The following is a 16,305-nucleotide window of genomic DNA, read 5'->3' as shown; positions in this document are numbered from 1 at the left end:
AAGAGAGTCATTCACTGTCTTCTAGTCCAATGGAAAAATTTAAATGGACTGAATTTAAGCTTACCCTTCAATTAAATGGATAACTATAATAACTAAAATAAGAGACATCAGAGATCCTAATACAATACTCATTTAATAGGAGCTTCTTCTCAGCTCTGCATTTTGCTGGGTAAAGTATCTTCATACATGAGAGAGTACTGAGAACTTTTTTTTGGTTAAAAATATATATATTACAAATATATACAAAATACACATATCAGGACATGCAATGCATGCACACATTCTCACATTCTTTCATCATCCAATAGCACTTAGTCTCAAATTATCTACAACCAGTCACTTAACAGAACTACTCTAAATTGAAAGGGATTGTCCTAGTAATAGAAAAAGTACTACATTCCCAACTAATAAGGTGGAAAGAATGTTCTAAAGCCACGTTTGGGAAGCACTGCTTTAAAGAGATCCCTTTTCACCAAAAAATGATTACTTATGGTTATGAAAGTTTGTGGCAATAGAAATGGATTCACAATATTCAATAGTGATAAAAGGTCTTTAGCAACAGCCATTATTAATATCATGACCTGATTTGTACAGGTCAGTTAAGTACTTAAATCTAGTAAACCACCAAATTAGTAAACTGGACCGTCAGCATTTCTACCTACATTTGATGGCTTCTTACTTTAATAAAATTTACCTTCTAACAATAGACTGTATAAGGCAAGCCTACTCTTTGTTGCTATTTTTAATGAGCCAAAAAAAAAAAACCACAACAATTTAATTCAAGGTCACAGAACTCAGCTACTGAACAAATGAGCAATTTGAGAATGGATATTAACACAGATGCAATCTAATAGTAAAAGGGATATTCTAATATTGCTATCATGAAGCATTCAGAAAGTAACATGCAAAATTTTAATAGAGTATTACTGATAAAATTCTGGAGCTAGCTTTCACTTTGGGATCTGAGTGGCCGAAGATGAGATCAGTCTATCCTTATGACCACCTGCCAGAGCCAAGCCATCCAATAATAATTGGCAGAAAAAAGAAAAAAGACATGTCACCTTGTACCTGACATATCTTCTCTCACCTCTCTCCCCAAAACTCAGTTCTTGCCATAATTTTACATTATGATCAAATATGACAATTTGATGTACCAACCATAATTTCAGTTCTTGTCAATTTTATTGGCAATGTGCAAAAGACTTATTAGCATTTCTTTTAAGCTTCCATGATAATACATGCTATGAAGTAATCATGATGTTTACATTAGATATCTTTGGTTAATAACTGATTCAGACTTAAAACTTTTTTATTCTAAAATTATAGCCAGTTTCTTTAATTTTGTACTAAGAAAATTACCAAACTCCTACCTGAATGTTGTATTTAAATACTGGTAAAGTGTCTACATTTGGTAATGTCAACTTCTCCTCCCATAACTTCACACTAAAAAACTTAAACAAGTAAAATAACAATAAATTCTAAATATCAACTCACATCTGGGTTGAAAAGTCATTAGAAAGTTTTTATTGTTTTTTTTTTTTTTTTCCAGGAGGTACCAAGGATTGAACCCAGGACCTCATACATGGGATGCAGGTGATCATCAATGAGCTACATCTGATGCCCTAGAAAGGTTTTTTAATTGTTTTTCTTCTGTGTTTTGTTTTCTTTTGTTCTGTTTTGGTATTCTGGCTTAACTGTTCTACCTGGCAAACAATTATCAAACATGAAACCTTTTTGGCCCACAAAAATCAAGAAGTGAGAGCTTCTTACTAATACCCCATATATCACCAGGTTGAAAGAGGAAAGCATGTAAATTCTACCATAGTAAACAGCTGTGGTGTTACCTATGGGGTTAACAACTTAAAATTTAAAACGTGTCATTTAAGAAAGATGGAATGACAATTCATTAAGAAATGGTTTAGAAATTTTACCTAATTCATCATTAGCAATCACTCAGTTATCTGTAATATCTGTAAGCATGAAATAAAACACCCATCCACATTCTCCTATCTAGAGTTCTATGTTTTAAACTTCATAATTACAACTATCCTGCATTCAGTAAAAACATCAGCATTGAGAGGACAGCTGAGGTAAACTGAGGGGAAAACCCAAATGCTTACCAAAGCTGGAACAACACTCTTGACAGGAAAACCTCCCAGTGTCTCCTCATTTCCCATGACCAACAACTGACACATTTCAATAACTGCCTGAAGTTGCTGACTTTCATCAGTAGCTTGTAGTCCTTGCAGAAGCTGTTGGGCCTTAGAACCTTTAGAGGAAAATAGATCATTACTTATAAACACTTTAAAATTTCTTACTTCATATAAGGTGGGACTGTAGATGCTAAATGGCTACTTACCTTCTTTAGATGCTAAGTAAAGGTTAGGGTCAAAAGACACAGCTGACATAGTCAAGGCAGAATTAACTTTGCTGGAACAACGCTGCTTTAAAATGATCTCATTTATGTAAATCTGTCCTTTTAAATGAGAAGTTGTTTGGTTTTTAATACCAGAAACATCAGTTAACAGGGAGGTAGGAAATGGTCAACCACCACACCAGGGAATCGAGAAAGTCTACACCTGCAAGCAGGAGACTCCCATCCATCAGCCATGTGGGATCTAAACCCTCTCTTCTCAATTTAGAGGTGGAGTGGACATCACCATCCCAGGGTCCTCAGAATGGAGGAATAAAATATGTATTAAGAGTGGACATACTGGTATTCTACTATAGAATTACTGTGACTCTAGCAATGGAAGAAACTATCGTTGATGTGGAGACAGTAGTCACGGGAGTTGCTGAGGGCAGGGGGAGGGAAGAAAAGGTGTGAGATGGGGGTACTTTTGGGACTTGGATTTGTCCTGAATGATAGTGCAAAGCGAAATGTAGGACATTTTATATCCTGCCATAACCTACTGAATGGACTGGAAGAGAGTGTAAACTACAATGTAAACTATAATCCATGCTGTGTAGGAGTGCTCCAAAATGTATTCATCAAATGCAATAAATGTGCCACACTGATGAAAGAGGTTGTTGATGTGGGAGGAGGAGGGGTATATGGGAACCTCTTATATTTCTGAACGTAACATTTTGTGTGATCTATGTAACTTAAAAAAAAAAAAAAAAAAGGTAATTAAAAAAAACCCAGAAACACAGAAACAAAAAATACTAAGACTAATATGAACGATCACCTCAACATGTTTTTTTTTAAATATACAGTGAGTAAAAAAACTTCCTGCATAAAAAAAATAAAGAAAAAAAATTTAAAAACTTCCTGCAATAGTAATCTGTTAAAGAACAACAGCTAAATATCAAGAGAAAGTTTATGTACCACTCTAAATACTTGCATCATAACAAATGGAACCTAAGTATCAGGGATATGGCAAGGAAATAAAAACAATTCATCTAACAAAAAGAGTGAAAAAGAATGAAGGATTTTTATAAAAATAGCGAAATGATCAGGTTTTATACATCCTCTCATTTCACGTGCAGGTGCTGTTACTGGAGTACTTCTCTACAAAGCTCAGTTCCATTGCCCGGAGTATTGAAAAAATATTAAGAGTCAACTACTGCAGGAAAATAAGGTGTCACTGAACTGTAGACAACACTCAAAGCCCAAAAATATGATTCAATTTTTCACTGACCGTCACTTTTTACTTACAGCCATTCAATTAGGGCTTAACAAACTTGTATCTGATGTTGCCTTCTCTTCTTAAAATTTACTTTTTCAGGTTATTCTTTGTGTTTTGCACTTTCAAACTGTATAGAAGTGAGATATATGTTTAAAAACTGTCAACGTAAATGGAATTTGCACCAAAGATTTTTATTTCAATTGTGTCTTGGTGATTTTCCCAGGGGCGAAACTTCTCAATGGTGTATGTGGTGATCCTCATAAGATTTTGTCATCTTCATTATTGAAGACTATGGCTAATGCCAGTTTTGCTGCCCATCTACTCTTACCATAATTAACACTTTGCCCAAAAATATATTACAAGAAAATAAAATTCAGAGGATGGGCCTTGTTCTCCACCTTTTCCTTCTCATTGTGCTGATGCCACTTCCCTCGTCAACCTCTGGCTCACGATCTCCTTGAGACCAAACACCATGCCTGCAATTAAGTGGGAGAGCTCTGACAGAGATATATTTGAAGTTGATGTGGAAATTGCCAAACATTTATGACTATAAAGGCCATGTTAGGGAAGTGGGTTTGGCTCAATTCTTAGAGCATCTGCCTATCACATGGGAGGCCCAGGGTTCAAACCCAGGGCCTCCTGACCCATGTGGAGAGCTGGCCCACTCATAGTGCTAATGCACACAAGGAGTGCCATGCCATGCAGGGGTGTCCCCTATGTAGGGGAGCCCCATGCACAAGGAGTGTGCCCCATAAGGAGAGCTGCCCTGCACAAAAACAGAGCAGCCTGCCAGGAGTGGCGCCGCACAAATGGAGAGCTGACACAGCAAGATGGTGCAACAGAAAGAGACATAGATTCCCGGTGCTGCTACAAGAATGGAAGCAGACACAGAAGAACACACAGTGAATGGACACAGAGCAGACAATGGGGTGAGGGAATAAATAAAAAAAGTAAATCTTAAAAAAGAAAAAAGAAAAACAAAAAATGGCCAAGCCAGAAGATTTGGGAATGGATGATAAATGAGATTCTGACTTGTTCCTCTACCAAATGTCAACTGAGAGATACTAAAAAGATCATTCAGGGGTGCACATACCACAAATATAACCATCCTCCTCCTACTGAGGATGATGAGAACAAAAGGAAAGCAAACAGACGATATCCCTCATTGGGACCAAATTTCCCCAGAGTTGATCAAGAAACACTTTTTGAACTTATTCTGGCTGTAAACTACTTAGACATCAAGGGTTTGCTTGATGTTATATGCAATGGATAGCATATAATCAAACAATTGCCAATGTAATCAAAGGGAAAACTCGTGAAGAGATTAGTAAGACCTTTAATATCAAAAACAACTTTCATGAAGAGTTCCTACGAGGTATACAAAAAGAACCAGTAGTGTGAAGGTGAGAAGAAGTGAAGTGTTGTGCCTGGCACTTTCACACTGTAAGGACTGTTCCAAATATTAGTTGTACTACTCTGTAACTGTTAACATTAGATAAACAGTAGACAAATGCAGCAGCAAATCAATTGTATTAGCAGAATATTGTTCTCAATGCATGTATAATTTGAGTATACAGCAGATTTCAGACCTATGGCTGAGTTTCTTCCAGCATCATCAAAAGCTTTTTTTCTTTACTCTGAATTAAACTGAACTGTGCGTTCTCTATAGAAAGTTGCATTTTGGGCTGTCCTTCTTTATGTAAAGGAATTTCTGCTCAGTTTACTGTTCAGTTAACTTCAGCTTAGTGATTTTCTAAAAGTTGGCATTATGAAAAAAGTTTTCTGAAATTAAAGGATTATCTTTATTCATGAGTTAGAAACTAGGTAGAAACTGGGCTATTACAATGTCTTCCAGCTTCTAGAAACAAGGAGCAACACTGGAATTGATTAGTCTGTATAGAAGGTTCCCTTAATTGGATATGTTGACTTTGTATTTTTAATCCTATCAGCTTTGATTATATTGGCTAGAATTATATGGGTTCCAGTTAGAACCATTTATCACTTTCGAGGTTATTCAAATAATGTGGAAAGACACAAAATGAAGGGACAGTAGTTAAAGCAAAGGAATCCTCAGTTGCTTCTAGCTTTGTTTTTAAGGGATAAAATAGTTCATCTAAAGTTTGTTCTTCACAATAGCCAAAAGGTGGAAATAACACATGTATCCATCAACAGATAAATGGATAAGAAAAGGTAGTACAGATATACAACAGAATACTATTTAGTCATAAAAAGGAATGAGGGTTAGGTACATGCTACTTCACTGGAGAACCGTGAAAACATTATGCAAAGTGAAATAGTCATACACAAAAGAATATTATATGGTTGCACTTAGATGAAATATCTAGAATAAGCAAATTCATAGAGAGAGAAAGTATATTAGAGGTTTCCAAGGAATGGAAGGAGAGGGGGATAGGAGCTATGGCCTAAAGGGTACAGAGTTTCTGCTTTAGGTGATGAAAAAGCACAACCATGAAAAAGTAATTTATACCATTGAACTGTACGCTTAAAAATGGTTAAAATGGCAAATTTTATATATGTGTGTTTATACATAACTATAAGAAAAGAGAAAGGCCTTTTGAAAACCACAACCCCCTAAAAATAGGAAAATCTGATACATGCCAAGAGATAACTAATAAACAATGGGGCTGGAAATTCTAAAGTAATGGATGATCTTTTTAGCATAAACCAAATCGGTATCAATACCACTAAACTGGCGGTGGACTTGGCCCAGTGGTAAGGGTGTCCGTCTACCACATGGGAGGTCCGTGGTTCAAACCCCGGGCCTCCTTGACCCGTGTGCAGCTGGCCCATGCGCAGTGCTAATGTGCGCAAGGAGTGCCGTGCCACGCAGGGGTGTCCCCCGGTAGGGGAGCACCACGTGGAAGGAGAGCCGCCCAGCGTGAAAGAAAAGTGCAGCCTGCCCAGGAATGGTGCCATACACATGGAGAGCTGACACAACAAGATGATGCAACAAAGAGAGACACAAACTCCCGTGTCACTGACAACAGCAGAAGCAGACAAAGAGGATACAGCAAATAGACACAGAGAACAGACGATCGGGACGGGGGGAGTTAAAAAAAAAAAAAATATATATATATATATATATCACTGAACTTGTGGGATATTCCTAGTAAGAATTTATGTCAAATCAAAAACAGCAAAAAGCAAAAACACAGAATTTATCCTCTAATATGTGTAAAAAGAAACCAACTCTTAGATCAGTAGATTTTTGTTTTTTTACACTCTTCAAAATTCTTCAGGAACCCCAAATGTACTCATTAAAACCCCACTACATGTTAACATAAACAATAATTTGTGGAAAATAAAACAGAATAAAAATAAAATTTAAGGAGAAGAATGCACTATTTTACGTTTCTTACAAATCACCTTAATGTCAGGCTTATGAAGCCAGAGATACTCACCTCTTCTTCTACCCTCAATCTGTGGTGATATGTTATTTCAGTAGAAGTAAATGAAAAAGTAGTTAGTTCCACTTGGTTGTAGATTTTAATAATCTTTTAAATAAAGACTTGTACTTAACGTAAAGACTTAATAAAACTGGGAAGAGGACTTGGCCCAGTGGTTAGGGCGTCCATTTACCACATGGGAGGCCCACGGTTCAAACCCTGGGCCTCCTTGACCCGTGTGCAGCTGGCCCATGTGCAGTGCTGATGTGCAAGGAGTGCCATGCCACGCAGGAGCGTCCCCCGTGTAGGGGAGCCCCATGCACAAGGAGTGCGTCCCGTAAGGAGAGGCGTCCAGCATGAAAGAAAATGCAGCCTGCCCAGGAATGGCGCCGCACTCATGGAAAGCTAACACAGCAAGATGACACAACAAAAAGAAACAGATTCCTGTGCCGCTGACAACAACAGAAGCAGACAAAGACGACGCAGCAGACAGACACAGAGAACAGACAACTGGGGCAGGAGGAGAGGGGAGAAATAAATAAATCTTAACAACAAAAAAAAGATTTAATAAAACTAGTAACTTTGTTTCATCAAGGACATTCTCAAATGAAAACGGAATAATTTTTACTATAAGTATATGGCATTAAAGAATAAAATGACTAATCATAGTTTGTAGTGCCAGTGCCACTGGCTTAAAATCTCTTAGATACCAGCCATTTTATCCACCACTGCTCTGGCACTATCAGTTTAAACATCAATAAAGTAGAAAGAGCAAACTTTGTTATTATTAGTTTTGATCTTGTGGATTCTATTTAAGGGTTCCCCCCCTCTTCCAGGGTTTCACAGATCACACTTTGAGGAGGGGGAGATTGGATCAAAGCATTCTCTACAATTGAAAAATTAGTTTCTAAAAATTAAGAACTTGTTGATGGGTTTAACAGAAGACAGCAAAAGAAAGAATTAGTGAACATGAGAACTGGTCAATAAAAAGTTTCAAGACATTCTGAAAAGAAAAATAAAATCAGGGTCAGAGCTGGATGCAATCCAAAGTATGAATGTGTATTATCTTGATACTATTCCTAGAAGGAAAGGAGAGAGAGAATGGAGCAGAAATAATATGTGAAGAACGTAATGGCCAAGAATTTTCTAAAACTTATGAAAGACTTTAACTTACAGATTCAAAGACTCAGTGAACTTCAAGCAAAAGTCAAAGAAAACATCATGTAGGTCCAATATAGTGAAACTACTAAAAATTACAAAAAATTTTTAAAGAATATATTTTAAAAAGCCAAAGGAAGAAAGATATTGCCTTGAAAGGGGCAAAGTAAGACTTTTAAACAGAAACCATAGACATCAGAAGACATAATAAAAGGCTATCTGAAGATATGAGAAAATATCCTTCAAAAACTCAGGCAAAACACGGATTTCTCTGAAAAACAATGCAGCAAGAAATCAATCCCAGCAACTGTACTATGTAAAGTTCTTCAGGTGGAAAGGAAACAATCACTGATAAAAGAAAGGAACTGCAGGAAGAAATTAAGAGCACTAAATAGGGTAAATATGTAAGCAAATATAAAAGAATATTGATGTTGTAAAACAACAATGCTTTATGAGATTTCTAACACATGTACAATTAAAAAGCACAATGGACAGCAGAAAGTAAAAAGAGTTAAATTGATAGAAGGTTCTTGTACTGTTTGGGAAACAAAGTACTAATTTACTGTTAGTTATAAACCATTACAGTACTCAGTAGAAGAAATATACAAGGACATATAACTACAAATTTTAATACATATAACTACAAATTTCAATAGAAGAAAAAAATGAATTATAAAGAAGACATTATCATTTCTCATTATCAGACTGATAAAATTCAGCAGCTTAAAATCATACACTCTTATCACGTAAGTGAGTACACAAAATGGTACAACCAAAAAAGGGGATTTACAACATGTACCACAATTTCATATGCACTTACTCATTTACACAACCCCCACTTCTAGAACGGTAATACTTTAAAAAGTACAGAAGGAACATTTCACTGCAGCACTACCATAGCAAAATATCAGAGACATGAATGTCCAACAACAGGGACTAAGTAAACTATGCACAGTCACGAAAAGGAGTGCTATGGCAGCTTTACAAAAGGAAGAAGGAATATCCTCCCACCCCCAATATATACATACATACAGCTACGGAGTGAACACCAAGATATACTGTTAAAAAGCAAGGTAGACTATAAAGTTTGCTACTGTTATCTAAGAAAGGCAGTGTGTGTACAGTGAAAAATAGATTTGTTTTTATTTTTAAAAAAGTAAATAGAAGGATAAGCAACAAAATTTAAAAGTCTATTGACATGGAAGGGAGGGGACAGGGTAGAGAGACATAAAAAGACTTTGAATATACATTTTATAAATTTAACCTTTGAACCATGTATATATTACATAGTTATGAAAACAAAATTAAATCTTAAAAAGCAATCCCTGAAAATCAAAATAAGGCAAAGGAACCAATCTAACTCGGAGGAGTAATCAAATTACATGAACTATGTCAAGTAACTTTAAAATACAAAAATTTGACCACAAAATGAGATATAGCCAAAAGACAAAAATAACTGTGAAAACAAACTTTTTTGTTAATAATATATTTTTAAAAAGATGGAATTTTGTAGTGCATAAAGCAAATGAGCCACTATGTTGTTATTACTGGGAACTGGGATTTTAGACATGGGAGAAAGGACTTGTAAGATTGATGAAGTTAAATTAAAACCCCACAGTCCTAAAGGTGAATTGGCAACATTGGTATTAACTCATGACTTTCTTTGTTTTAAAAGATAAAATACAAGTATTTCCTAGGTTTTTCCACTAAAAAAGTCTAGCAATGAATATGCCTACAATCCAAACTATGGTCTCTAAAATATCATTTCATAGAAAAGAAACTAGGGTTCTTTGGGGGCAATATCTGCTTCTAGGTAATGGGGCAGGAGGAGATCAATCAGCAAGGAGGCTATCAAAAACTACTGAGATCATGAATCATGTCAAAAAGACTCAGAATTCCCCTGGATAACCAAATAGAAGAAATGGGAAAGATATTCTTTATAGAAATATATTTCTACTAAATTACCTTACTTCTAGTAAATGAAGAAGGAATAATAGAATTAAAACATACCTTTCAGTGGTTCCTAATTACCCTTAAATTAAAATCCACACTTGTTCTTGGCCTGCCAAGGTCCTTAGTGACTTGGTGTGTGCCTACACCACTCTGATTCCTTCTTTTATTCCTTAACCTTCATTCTTTAGGTCCCACTTGCTGTCTATTTCTCAAACATGCCAACTTCATATTCATCTTTGCTGTTGTACTTGCTCTTTCCACAGACTTATGCATGGCTGGTTTCCTCACTTCATTTAGGTCTCTACAAAATAACCACCTCAGAGAAGTCTTCTCTAACCACCCTATTTATATCCCCCCCACCAACCAACCTAACATCCTATACTGCTTTGTTTACTGAACTGGCACAACCTAAAATTATAGTACAAAATTACTGTCTTATTTAATGCCAGTGTCAGCATGGAAACTACATGTTGGAAACAACTCTGCCTATCTTGTTTGCCACTCATAACATTTCCAGTGCTTAATAAATGAACTTAATCAACATCCATACTCAAGGGTTCATGAGAACTTCGCAATAGGATATGACATCTGAGAGCTGAGTGTTGCCAACAAAAGAAAAACAACAACAAAAACCACAAAGGAAATGGATGTGGCTCAAGCCACTGAGTGCCCACCTACCACATGGGAGGTCCCTGGTTTTGTTCCTCGTGCCTCCTAAAAACAAGCAAGAAACCCAGGCATTGAAGGACAAATACTACATGACCTCAATGATATGAAATAAGCAAACTGCCTCAGAGAGCTAGAGTCTGGAAAAGAGGCTTACAGGAAATCGGGGGGTGGAGGAAGATGTGAGTTAACGTCTGCAGGGGTGGAATCTGTGATGAGCTGGCGGTAAGTATGAGCACAAAGAAGGGACAAAATGGGGGCAAGGGGTTGCCTTCGGGTGGGGCTTTGTGGGTTTGAGGGGGGCTGGGGATGGGCAGAGGGGTAATATTGTCCAAAAAATTGGGGGGAGGGAGGAGCAACATACGAACATGGGAGAGTGCCAGGTGTTCATTGAGAACAAAATGTTGAGAAAATCGTATCAAAGTATAAGTAGGAGGGTTACCTGTTTAGGATGCTCAGGAGTTATGGTCTGATACAGGACGGACTCCGGGGGAATAGCTGAAGGCTCATTTTGCCAAGGTGGGTTGTACCATTGGGAAGAGACCCAAGAAGTGAGAGTTGGGGTGGACCCACATCCTGGGGAGGACTAATGCCGTCAAATAGAGAGAACTGTATCTCTCGTGTGAAAGGATGGCTCCCAGGGCATTAGGGCAGTTGAGAAACTCAGGCCCTGAATACTGCTGCAAGTATCTCTGGACATGGCTTCTTGGGAAATGGAGATTGGCTGGCATTGTGGGCCCCAAGGGGAGGGGAAAATGGATGTGGAATGGATGGAACCAAGGTAAATATGGGGGCAAGAGAGTTTTGTGAGAGTACACGAGGATGAATATAAAACATGTAATATTACACATAAACATATAGGGGACGACAGACTAATAATGTAAACCGTAAGGCAAAACATAGGATAACTAAAAAATTTAGAAAACTGTACAACCTAAAGTATGGACCACATAGTAAGCACAGATGTCACCTTGTTTGAAAGCTATTGTTTCGGAATCTGTACATCAGTTTCAGGAAATATGATATGAATAAGTTAAAAGATTATCGCTGTGGAAGGGAAAAGGTTTTATGGTGGATCTGGGGAAGTACTGTATATTGTATATATGAATTTCGGTGATCTAAGACTCTTGTGAAGCTGACATTATGTTGGGATTGACTTTACAGGAAGTTTTGGATCACAGAGTGGTTCAACAATGGTAGCGGAGGAATACTGATATAGGATGTTATTGACAGGATATATATGGTTGACAGGGAGTTATACAGGGCATATTCCCAGGGTTTACAGTAATGTCTAGATATACTCATAGTGGAAACAATTAAAAACAACAGCTGGGGGGATACTGGGCTCCTAGCCGGGGGGTCACTGTCGTGGACCCTGGGGGAGCAGCGGCAGTCCCCCAGGTGCAACGGCAAGAACCAGGAAGGAAGGAGGGCCCAACAGTGGGCTCCTGATACTAATGGCTATGCTTTTGAGCCTATACACCTGCAATAAGAATAAGGCCTAGAGTAGCACTGTGCCTGAGAGTTTCCTCCTGACAGCCTTCATGTTACTCAAATGTGGCCACTCTCACAGCCAAACTCAGCATGTAGATGCAGTGCATTCCCCCCAGCGTGGGACATGACACCCGGGGATGAGCCTCCCTGGCACCGAGGGATCACTACCACATACCAGCTGAAGATGCAACTAGAAAATGACCTTGAATTAAAGGTTCAATACGGATCAGCAGAATATCCCTGTCTACATATAATAACATGACTTCAAAATGCTGTTTGACCTAATGGAAGGGGGAAATGGAAAGGAGAAATGAGATTATAAGGCTATGAGTCTCTAAAAAAGAGTCTGGAGGTTGTCAGAAGGAATGTCCTTATGCACAACTGAGCAGAGTCTAAAAGACAGATAAAGTAGATACAACCCCAGGTATTGGTTCTTTTGAGGGATAAAGAGACCCACGGGTTCTATGGTCATGGCAGATGGGGTTCACTGCCATGTCAGATGGTCCTTCTTTGGAGCTGGTGTTTCTGCGTGATGGAATTGGACTCAGAGGGGATCTCTTTCACAAGACTTGCATGCTACTTTATTGGAATTGTAGTTGGTGCTGGGGTTTAAGATATATTTAGGGGATTTGAATCTCTGGACTGATAATATGACACTCAGACCCAGAGCCTCAACAGACTTCAGCTCCTACACTTTGATTTATTGGAATTACCCCACTCAGCTAACATGGAGTTGAAGAAGGTCAACCACCACACCACGGAGCCTAGAGTGTCTACAACTGAAAGCAGGAGGAGTGCATCCAGTATCCACGTGGAATCTAAGCCCCCACTTGACACAGATGTGCAATGGACACAACCAATCCAATGTCCACAGAGAAAATGTGGAATAGGTGTGGGAAGGGTAGCCATGGTGGCTGCTGGGTTTGGGGAATGGCAGGAAGAGATGAGATGTGGAGGCGTTTTCGGGACATGGAGTTGTCCTGGGTGGTGCTTCACGGACAATTACGAGACACTGTAGATCCCCCCAGGGCCCACTGGATGGAACGTGAGAGAGTGTGGGCTATGATGTGGACCACTGACTATGGGGTGCAGTGATGCTCAGAGATGTACTTACCAGGTGCAATGGATGTGTCACGATGATGGGGGGAGTGGAGGGTGGGGGCGGTGGGGCTGAATGGGACCTCATATTTTTTTAATGTAATTTTAAAAAATAAATAAATAATTAAAAAAAAATAAAGACAAGCAAGACAGCAAGCTTGTCTTGGGCTGGCACAGTGAGCTAATGCCACAAGATGACATGTGATAATGCAAGAAGATGATATAAGGAAGAAACATAACAAGGAAACACAATGAGAGATACAACAAGCAGGGAGCAGAGGTGGCTCAAGCAACTGGGCACCTTCCTCCCACATGGGAGGTCCTGGGTTCAGTTCCCAGTGCCTCCTTTAAAAAAATAAAAAAAGATGAGCAGACACAGAGCAGACCGTGAACACAAAACAATGAAGGCGGGGAGAAATAAATAAAACAAATCTTTATAGAAAAAAAAAAAAAAACCCCACCACAAAACACCAGCTGCTTCTTAAATTCCTGTATTAAATGCTGATCCAGAAACTTGAAAAAGCCTCAAGTACATTATACATATTTGGGCACAAGTATACACATTACATTACTTTTAGAAAACACTGAATATTTGGTGAAAAGTACCTAAGCACATCCTGGTATAGAGCTAACAGGCTTTGGCTGCAAGAATACATTAGAAATTTTGAATTAAGATTGGAGTGTTCAAATAGCCTACTTACTTTATGGAAACATTATCAATGAAGTTTTTTTTTTAAATATTTAAATGTAAATTTGTTTAAGGAATTTAAAGAATAGTATTTTACACCAGAAAAAATTTAATTATACAAAAGTTATTCTTGGCTATATAAATTGAAAATTCAAAAGAGCCAGTGCTGTATCTGCTGTGTATAAGACTATAAAATATTAATTTGACAAAATGAGCCTACAGCCTCACTGGTAATTCTGCTGAGAAATCTTTTCTCTCATGCTCATATCAAGATTGACTGTCTTATGGGTCAAATTTTATGACACCATTAAAAACTCAAATCAAAGCCAAGCAATCAGATGCTATAATCATCAATGCAATCGTGTGAGATGTTTTATTCCTCTATAGTTAATTTTTTTTTCTTCTATGATTCTGATTTAGCAATTGAAAATAAAAGCAAAGAAGAAAATCTCATATTTACTATGTTTGAGGTGAGAATATGCACAAGCCCTGTTTTTAAAACAGGTTACAGTTCATGAAAACTTCCTTTATACATACTTTCACAATGGGTAACAGCAAAAAGAGCACTCAGCTAAGTACTAAGGGTTTTCAGAAAGGACTAACTTGACCGTATTCACTTACTAGCTCCACTTCCAATTGTTCTGTGGAAAAGCTGTGACATCCGAGGACCAAGAGGACCAAACAGGTGAGGAGGAAGACCCCTGGCCTCTAACAGAGCTACAGAAAAACAGAAAAGAGGGGCAAAGTGGAAGTTTTGTTGACAATACTACTGAGATTATCTAAAAATTAATTGGTTTAGTCAATGTTACTTTCCATTCTGAAAACTTTAAGAGAAACTACACTAAACTTTCAAAATTAATATATTATGGCAACTAATATAGTAATATTATATACAATATATAATATAGATATAATATTATATATAATATATATAATATTATATATAATATAGTTATGCCAGCTCCAAATATCTTAATATTGAAAATCAGCAGAATTCTTGTAAATTATACAAGAAAAACCCAGGGTAAATTATTTATTTTGAAAAATTATATGTAAGCACCTTTGTCCTGTTTTCTCTGCTAGTATTCCCAATTAGATAGTGTTCATGAGAACCCCCCTAAAAACATGAAAAGCAGAACATTATTCTCATCAGTTCCAAATTTCAAAGTGTTGTTCCAGTCAAAAGGAGACAGTTTAAGTTTATTCAAGAACCTAAAAACAATCAGAAACGGATATATTTATAAATGATGTTTCTTAAAAGCCTCACATTGGGGATTTATTTTAAGTCAGTCATCTCAGATAAAAATATACTCTGGTCATTGTAAAAAAGCACACATGTATGGCTGCTTTCTGTAAAAGCACTTAAAACACTAAAAAATCTGTTTATATACATGCTCTACATTCATTTTGGAATAGGTAATCACAAAGACAAAAGATCAAGGCAAATAAGCACTCTACTATATTTACGTTATAAGGTACCACTGGACAATATTAAGTAACCGCCTTTTCAAGATGTTGTTTAATTATATTAAACAACTTTAATTAATAATTAATATTAAAGTCAGCTACAAGTGTACCATAACAAAAAAAATTAATATAAAAATATACATATAAGGTTTTATCTAGTTAAACAGTAGAAATAAAAAGGCAGACAGCTCATCTTTCAATTCCAAATCATCAAATCACTACTAAATAAGGTTTTCTGGAGGTATAGGCATTCCTAAATTTTGTACCAATAAACACATGAATTAATTTCAATAGAACAGTAATAACAGGCAGCCCATGGTAATGGTTTCTTATGAGCTTGATAACCATCTATTTTACCTTGTAATCGTCCCATCTCAGAATCATCCGATTCACTCTCCCCAGAGGTGGTCATGCCGACAGCTCCTGCAACAGAACTAGAGGCTACAAAGAAGAGGGAAAAAAGGGTGAGGGTCAGGAGAGAAGTACTAATGTCAAAGGGTATCATAGTTTAGTGGAATCTATACTTTATATAATAATGCTACCTGTAGGTGGCATTTATTAAATGCTTACTATATGCAGGCACTGTCTGTGTGATTCCTCACAACCTTATGAAGTTTCATCATGCACATGAGGCAACTGAGCATTTGTGACTTTGAATATACTTGTCCAAGTTCAGGCACCTAATAATGAATCAGAGATCTGAACACAAACTCTGACTTTATACGCTGTACTGTACTGTAAGCTT

General features: G+C 37.3%; 1 protein-coding gene across 50 annotated transcripts in view; it reads right to left on the bottom strand.

Annotated features, from left to right (window-relative positions):
* The window catches only part of TRIP12 (thyroid hormone receptor interactor 12), a 175,767-nt gene that overhangs the window by 53,225 nt on the left and 106,237 nt on the right, over nucleotides 1-16,305 (bottom strand). For all 50 annotated transcript variants that reach the window (XM_058299954.1, XM_058299941.1, XM_058299946.1 and 47 more), the window contains 3 exons: nucleotides 15,918-16,001; nucleotides 14,715-14,810; nucleotides 2,121-2,269 (listed from right to left, as the gene is read on the bottom strand). In XM_058299954.1, coding sequence (XP_058155937.1) covers nucleotides 2,121-2,269; nucleotides 14,715-14,810; nucleotides 15,918-16,001 — 329 coding nt within the window. The remainder of the gene's footprint in view (nucleotides 1-2,120; nucleotides 2,270-14,714; nucleotides 14,811-15,917; nucleotides 16,002-16,305) is intronic.

This window comes from Dasypus novemcinctus, chromosome 7, assembly GCF_030445035.2.
Source record: "Dasypus novemcinctus isolate mDasNov1 chromosome 7, mDasNov1.1.hap2, whole genome shotgun sequence".
NCBI lineage: Eukaryota > Metazoa > Chordata > Mammalia > Cingulata > Dasypodidae > Dasypus > Dasypus novemcinctus.
Note: the sequence above shows the minus strand (reverse complement) of the source record. Positions and strands in the feature narration are given on the sequence as shown.